Source organism: Oncorhynchus masou, chromosome 32 (assembly GCF_036934945.1).
Source record: "Oncorhynchus masou masou isolate Uvic2021 chromosome 32, UVic_Omas_1.1, whole genome shotgun sequence".
Classification (NCBI taxonomy): Eukaryota; Metazoa; Chordata; class Actinopteri; order Salmoniformes; family Salmonidae; genus Oncorhynchus; species Oncorhynchus masou.
Genome location: NC_088243.1, coordinates 93,065,121 through 93,072,062, shown reverse-complemented (window position 1 = coordinate 93,072,062; position 6,942 = coordinate 93,065,121). Strand labels below are relative to the sequence as shown.

Here is a 6,942-nt window from a genome sequence, read left to right as displayed (position 1 = left end):
CATATCATACGAATTGTAAAATCGCAACATATCATATGATCAAGACAAAACAGATTATTGTAGACTACAGGCAAAGGAGGATGGAGCACGCCCCCATTCTCATAGACGGGGCTGCAGTAGAGCAGGTTGAGAGCTTCAAGTTCCTTGGTGTCCACATCAACAACAAACTAACATGGTCCAAGCACACTAAAGACAGTCGTGCAGAGTGACCTCGAAAGCTTTTATCAGCCTGCGTAAACCTCTTCATTGGCACCAGGACATATTTATCTGTTGCTTCAACAACCACCTTAACAGCCTCAGCAGAAACACCATCTCTAATGGCTGTTATCTGCTCTCTCTGCCACAGCCAGGTCAAAACACTGTAGTATATTACTGGAGAATTGGATTTCGTAGACTTTTAGTAGCCATCAGCATACCACCCTGCATACCACTGCTGGCTTGCTTCTGAAGCTAAACAGAGTTGGTCCTGGTCAGTCCCTGGATGGGAGATCAGATGCTGCTTGAAGTGGTGTTGGAGGGCCAGTAGGAGGCACCCTTTCCTCTGGTCTAAAGAAAACATCCCAGGGTAGTGATTGGTGTAGGGTGCTGTCTTTCGGATGGGACGTTAAACAGGTGTCCTGACTCTCTGTGGTCACTAAAAGATCCCATGGCATTTGTCGTAAGAGTACGGATGTTAACCCCAGTGTCCTGGATAAATTACCAGTCTGGCCTTCAAACCATCACGGCCACCAAATCACTTACAATTGTCTCATTCCTCTCCCTTGTAACTATTCCCCAGGTCGTTGCTGTAAATGAGAATGTGTTCTCAGTCAATTTACCAGGTTAAAATAAACATATTTTGTTTGAGGTGTCTCTCTACTAAAAGTGTAATAAATGAGATTACAATGTGGGAGATTAGGATGCAATTTAAACACAACCATAGGAGAATCATCTGGTATCAGATTGAAAATCTCAAATCTCAAATGTCTCTTACAGGCATTCTCCGGCACTTGTGTTTCCTGTTTGTTGTTGCCATTAGTTCTAATAGGAGCCCTCACGAGCCAAAAGGCTGTCCCCGATAATGGCGTTCTACATCACATATGTGCAGATCTGTGCAGCACGTCGTTGCTCTCTCTCTCTCTCTGCTGTGGGAGCATTATGTGCATCTTGCTAGCTGTCTGGCTCGGATTTTAGCGGAAATACGTAGGCTAGTGGGCGTGCAAAGAGCTTATGGCGCTCCGTATCGCTTCGCCATGCGCCGCCCAAATGTTGTAACAATGCGGAGGGCTCCATATAGGGGTTGCCATGGTGACGGCGACTTGGTCAGATGTGATGTGAGCGAGCGCTCCTCGTGGATTTGGACGCCTGCTCTCAAATTTTTCCGATTCATGTCATAACTGTGAACAGACTACGCGACTAAATAGTTACATGTGACTTTTGTGTGTCAGGAATATCTTTAGTTTTTTGTATTTTTTAAAACATTCTAGACCTGTTGCCAGCTAGTTAGCTAGCAGGCTAACCTGAGGTAAAATGATCAAACGAGACAAACGGAAAAAGGAGAAGCAGAACAGGCAGAAAATCACTCCTGCCCTAGAACACTGTTACCCGGCTCAATGCAGTGGGCCGGCTCAATGAGTACTACTTCTGAACACGAAATGACAACGGATGGAAACTTTTTTTCGCCATTGTACCAAAGAGAGCAAACACAGAACCATCTTTACTTGAGCTACAACAAAACATAATTGGGTCTCTAACACTGAAAACGAATGAGAGAAGGAGAACCTTGCATGCATGATCAGAGACAACACAATTTATTGAGGGCCTAAACGAGTCACTGCTCAGTACTAGACGCTCTAAATCTATTGAGGGCACGAATCACCTCAATACTATTATTTAATATTTAATATGGTTCTACACAATACCATAGGACAGATCAAAGACACAGTGAATTATATAGGGATAAAAAATGACACAAGAGAAGGAAATAATGAAGAACCTTCATCTTCCCCCAGTTGTCAATAAAACACAAGTTTTACGGCGAGACATAGATTTGTCTTTCTGACTAAGGCTTATCTAAGGCCTTCGTATGTGTTCTCTTGTCTTGACAATCCCAAATCTATTTTCTCCCAATTAGATAAGACGCTGTTTAACTTTATTTGGAAAAATAAACCTCACAAAGTGAACAAAAATATGTTCTTTAAACAGAGTGAACGAGGGCAGTGCTAATGTGTTGAACTTCACCAATTTTTACCAAGTCTTAAAGATACCCTGGATAAAGCTTTACTTTAAGGACACAAAACAGTTTTTGGTTTACATTATCATATCTTATTTTCATTACATTACATTACAAACTTCCTGCAAACTGGCTGATTTCCACAAACTATTTCTGAAACTATTGTCGCAACCCCTATTACCAGCCTGTTCAACCTCTCTTTCATATCGTCTAAGATCCCCAAGGATTGGAAATCTGCCGCAGTCATCCCCCTCTTCAAAGGGGGAGACACCCTGGACCCAAACTGTTACAGACCTATATCCATCCTGCCCTGCCTATCTAAGGTCTTCGAAAGCCAGGTCAACAAACAGGTCACTGAACATCTCGAATCCCACCGTACCTTCTCCGCTGTGCAATCTGGTTTCCGAGCCGGTCATAGGTGCACCTCAGCCACGCTCAAGGTCCTAAACGACATCATAACCGCCATCGATAAAAGACAGTACTGTGCCGCCGTCTTCATCGACCTTGCCAAGGCTTTCGACTCTGTCAATCAACATATTCTTATTGGCAGACTCAGTAGCCTCGGTTTTTCTGATGACTGCCTTGCCTGGTTCACCAACTACTTTGCAGACAGAGTTCAGTGTGTCAAATCGGAGGGCATGCTGTCCGGTCCTCTGGCAGTCTCTATGAGGGTGCCACAGGGTTCAAATCTCGGGCCGACTCATTTCTCTGTATATATCAATGATGTTGCTCTTGCTGCGGGCGATTCCCTGATCCACCTCTATGCAGACGACACCATTCTGTATACTTCTGGCCCGTCCTTGGACACTGTGCTATCTAACCTCCAAACAAGCTTCAATGCCATACAACACTCCTTCCGTGGCCTCCAACTGCTCTTAAACGCTAGTAAAACCAAATGCATGCTTTTCAACCGATCGCTGCCTGCACCTGCATGCCCGACGAGCATCACCACCCTGGATGGTTCCGACCTTGAATATGTGGACACCTATAAGTACCTAGGTGTCTGGCTAGACTGTAAACTCTTCTTCCAGACTCATATCAAACATCTCCAATCTAAAATCAAATCTAGTCGGCTTTCTATTCCGCAACAAAATAAAGGTGAAATAAAATTTAAAAAATATTAGATCCTCCAGATGTTTTTGGGGGGAATAAATTGATGTAAGTCCCTTTGGTTAATCACAACACTCTCACAAAGGTACAGGACACATCTCTCTCACTAGTTTCCATAGACAAATTTCATTGAAATGTAAGGTTAAGAGGGTTAGGCACATTTTAAGAAGATACATTGTACAAATAGTCGGGGTTAATGATTTGTGACTGTGGTAACTAGTGACGAACCAACTTCGTCACTCGCTAATGCGATTAGCATGATGTTGTAAGTAACAAGAGCATTTCCCAGGACAGAGACATGTCTGATATTGGCAGAAAGCTTAACTTCCTGTTCATCCAACTGCACTGTCCAATTTACAGTGAAATTATACCATGCTATCGTTAGAGGAGAGTGCACAGCTATGAACTTGAATATGTATTAATAAACCAACTAGGCACATTTGGGCAGTCTTGATACAACATTTTGAACAGAAATGCAATGGTTCATTGGATCGTCTAAAACTTTGCACGTACACTGCTGCCATCTAGTGGCCAGAATCTAAACTGCACCTGGGCAAGAATAATACATCATGGCCTATCACTTGCATTTCAAAGATAAATAAATGTTTTTTTCTTTGTCTTGTCTTTTACCAGATCTAATTTGTTATATTCTCCTACATTAATTTCACATTTCCATAAACTTCAAAGTGTTTCCTTTCAAATGGTACCAATAATAACCATATCCTTGCTTCAGGGCCTGAGTTACAGGCAGTTAGATTTGGGAATGTCCTTTTAGGCGAACATTTGAAAAAAAGGGGCCGATCCTTAAGCGGTTGGGGTGGAGACCTACAAGGTATAAATACGGCTCCGGTGGGTGGGAGCGTCACCTGCCTACGCACCTTCACAACGGATAGAATGTGGAACTTTACACCGATGACGCTATGCCTTCTCAGTGTTGCCGGTGAGTGTTGTTCATCTTGACTTTTACATAATTAGTACCAAGTGGCAGTCAAATAGTTTTATTAAATAACAATAAAAAAAAACGGCACATTAACTACTAAGAGCAGTTTAGACAAAGACAGCGAACTGCCTTGATGACCGACGCGCATTTTTTTGACTAGAGAAAACATGAACCTTTTTGTCGTTTTAGATTGGAAATCACATCTGACGTTTAAATAATTTAATGAGCCTCCGGTTTAATATCTTTCTCTGTTTTTAGTTTTGGCACGAGGAGCGAGTCTCCCAGACGGAACCACAGAGGTAAGCAGGCTAAACGCGTTGTTTACTTCGTGTAGTGAAAGGCGATGTGCCTTTCTAAAACACGTTGCTCTATGTGCTGGATTACTTCATGTAGAACTGTGGTATGGGTCTTCCTCTGGACAAAATTCAGTTCACCAAGTACACCCGTATGTTTAGTCACTTCCTTAGTTGACATTACATTCAGGGCTGCATTCATTAGTTGGATTATGTTGCGAAACGTTTTGAAACTAACTATTTACTCCATGTAAAATGTTTTGCAGTAAACGAGAATTTCTATTGGACAAACGTTCTGTTTGATTCCAAGAATAAACTGTAATTGGCTTCCATTGCGAAACGTTTTGCAACAGAATCTGACTAATGAATACACCCCAGGTGCACTGCACCAGTGGAAGGAGCAGGGAAGGTATGGTTTGTTCCCTGTTTTCCATGTTCTCTTCATATGGTGTAATACCAGTACACTATTACAACCCTGTTCTCTTCATATTGGCTCATTCCAGAACACTATTACCAATACCTCGCTTTATTTATTGAGACAAGTCCTTTACTAGTCTGTTGGACCAAAAAAACAGGTTGACTGTTCCCAGTACACTATTACCAACACCCCATTTTAGTACAGAACCTGGTCTTTGTCCAACAGGCTGACTGTTCCCAGTACAACTTGCCCATGTGCCCCCGCAACTTCGAGCCAGTGTGTGGAAGCGACGGCACCAACTACTCTAATGAATGCATGCTGTGCTTTCAGAACATGTAAGTATCCAACTTAAGCTTTCAACAACTGACTTCTCTTTCTCTCTTGCTCTGTGCCTGTCTTGTTCGGGTCTGCCTGCCTTGTTTCGCTCGGTGTTTAAAAAATAATAATTCTGCTCGTGTGTGTGTTCCCAGGGAACGGAAGAGTAACATTCTCATCCGGAGTAAAGGAGAGTGCTGAACCAGACATGACCGTCCATTGTCTCAGCGACACACCAGGCCCCCTCAACATTACTTTAAACCACTTCCTGTTGTCTTGTCAAAACACTGACGTATTTTCTATTGCTTTCTAAATGCTGAGGAGACGGTAAACGATTTGTCTCGATATACTTTGAGCCGTTTCCTCAACACCTGTTTCCTTCTCCAAACCTTATGGGCTCCCTGTTTGTCTTCTGTAGAGCACTTAACCCCCTAGTCTTTAAGACTTGTGTAGTGTACCTTGGTGGCAAAATTGAATTTTAAATGGAATAATCTTTATTGTGTTTTTACTTGGCCATCCTTTTAAAAATCTGTAATTAAAACAATTTTAGCAAAGTTCCTTGTCAACTGTCAGGTTCTGGATTTAATTTTTATTTAACCAGGAAGGGCTCATTGAAATTAATCTCTTTTTCAAGAGTGCCCTGGCCAAGATGGGCAGCACCTAGTCATTGCAAAAAATTAGACAACATGAAAAACTACAAGTAATCTAGTAAAAACTATTGACTTCACGAGTATAAAACAGATTAAAAATTAAATACATTGACAGGTCAGGGAATCAGCCTCAAAATCCTTAACAGCAATCTGGACAAGTTCTTCCAGTTTAAAAGTATAGCTGAAATGTGGAGGAACTGGTTCTGCAGGACCCATGACGTCTGGTTTTTGTTTAGTCATTATGATCCCTACAAAGGTACAGTGGGAATGGAAAATGTTGTCCTTTTAAAATACAAATGGATTTAACATTTAACCAAGCCCTTAACCAACAATGCAGTTCTATGAAAATAATTAAAAAGCAATAGACTATATACAGGGGATACCGGTTAGTGTAAGTGACTATTCCTTGATAGAGTAGCACCAGTGTGTTGGGGGGGGGGGGCGGCAATGCAAATAGTCTTGGAAGCCATTTGATTAGCTGTTCAGGAGTCTTATGGCTTGGGGGTAGAAGCTGTTTAGAAGCCTCTTGGACTTGGTGCTCCGGTACCGCTTGCCGTGTGGTAGCAGAGAAGTGTATGACTAGGGTGGCTGGAGTCTTTGACCATTTTTAGGGCTTTCCTATGACACCGTCTGGTATAGAGTTCCTGGATGGCAGGAAGCTTGTCCCCAGTGATGTACTGGGATGTACACACTACCCTCTGTAGTGCCTTGGCCCCAGTGATGTACTGGGATGTACACACTACCCTCTGTAGTGCCTTGGCCCCAGTGATGTACTGGGATGTACACACTACCCTCTGTAGTGCCTTGGCCCCAGTGATGTACTGGGATGTACACACTACCCTCTGTAGTGCCTTGGCCCCAGTGATGTACTGGGATGTACACACTACCCTCTGTAGTGCCTTGGCCCCAGTGATATACACACTACCCTCTGTAGTGCCTTGCGGTCGGAGGCCGAGCAGTTGCCATACCAGCCAGTGATTCAACGCTCTCGATGGTGCAGCTGT

General features: G+C 43.0%; 1 protein-coding gene across 1 annotated transcript; it reads left to right on the top strand.

The window, feature by feature from the left end:
* The first annotated feature begins 4,157 nt into the window (after nucleotides 1–4,157).
* On the top strand, nucleotides 4,158–5,845 carry LOC135526805 (serine protease inhibitor Kazal-type 1-like). Its single transcript, XM_064955472.1, has 4 exons — nucleotides 4,158–4,262; nucleotides 4,521–4,561; nucleotides 5,199–5,308; nucleotides 5,444–5,845. The coding sequence occupies exons 1-4, from the start codon at nucleotides 4,217–4,219 to the stop codon at nucleotides 5,487–5,489; spliced, it is 243 nt and encodes an 80-aa protein (XP_064811544.1). The 5' UTR covers nucleotides 4,158–4,216; the 3' UTR covers nucleotides 5,490–5,845.
* Nucleotides 5,846–6,942: the final 1,097 nt, after the last annotated feature.

What these genes read in the sequence shown, in the direction of transcription:
- LOC135526805 (XM_064955472.1), top strand. Translation starts at nt 4,217, where the DNA reads ATGTGGAACTTTACACCGATGACGCTATGCCTTCTCAGTGTTGCCG. An exon ending in ATGCCTTCTCAGTGTTGCCG is followed by an intron (nt 4,263 to 4,520) that starts GTGAGTGTTGTT and finishes CTCTGTTTTTAG; the next exon opens with TTTTGGCACGAGGAGCGAGT. An exon ending in ATGCTGTGCTTTCAGAACAT is followed by an intron (nt 5,309 to 5,443) that starts GTAAGTATCCAA and finishes GTGTGTTCCCAG; the next exon opens with GGAACGGAAGAGTAACATTC.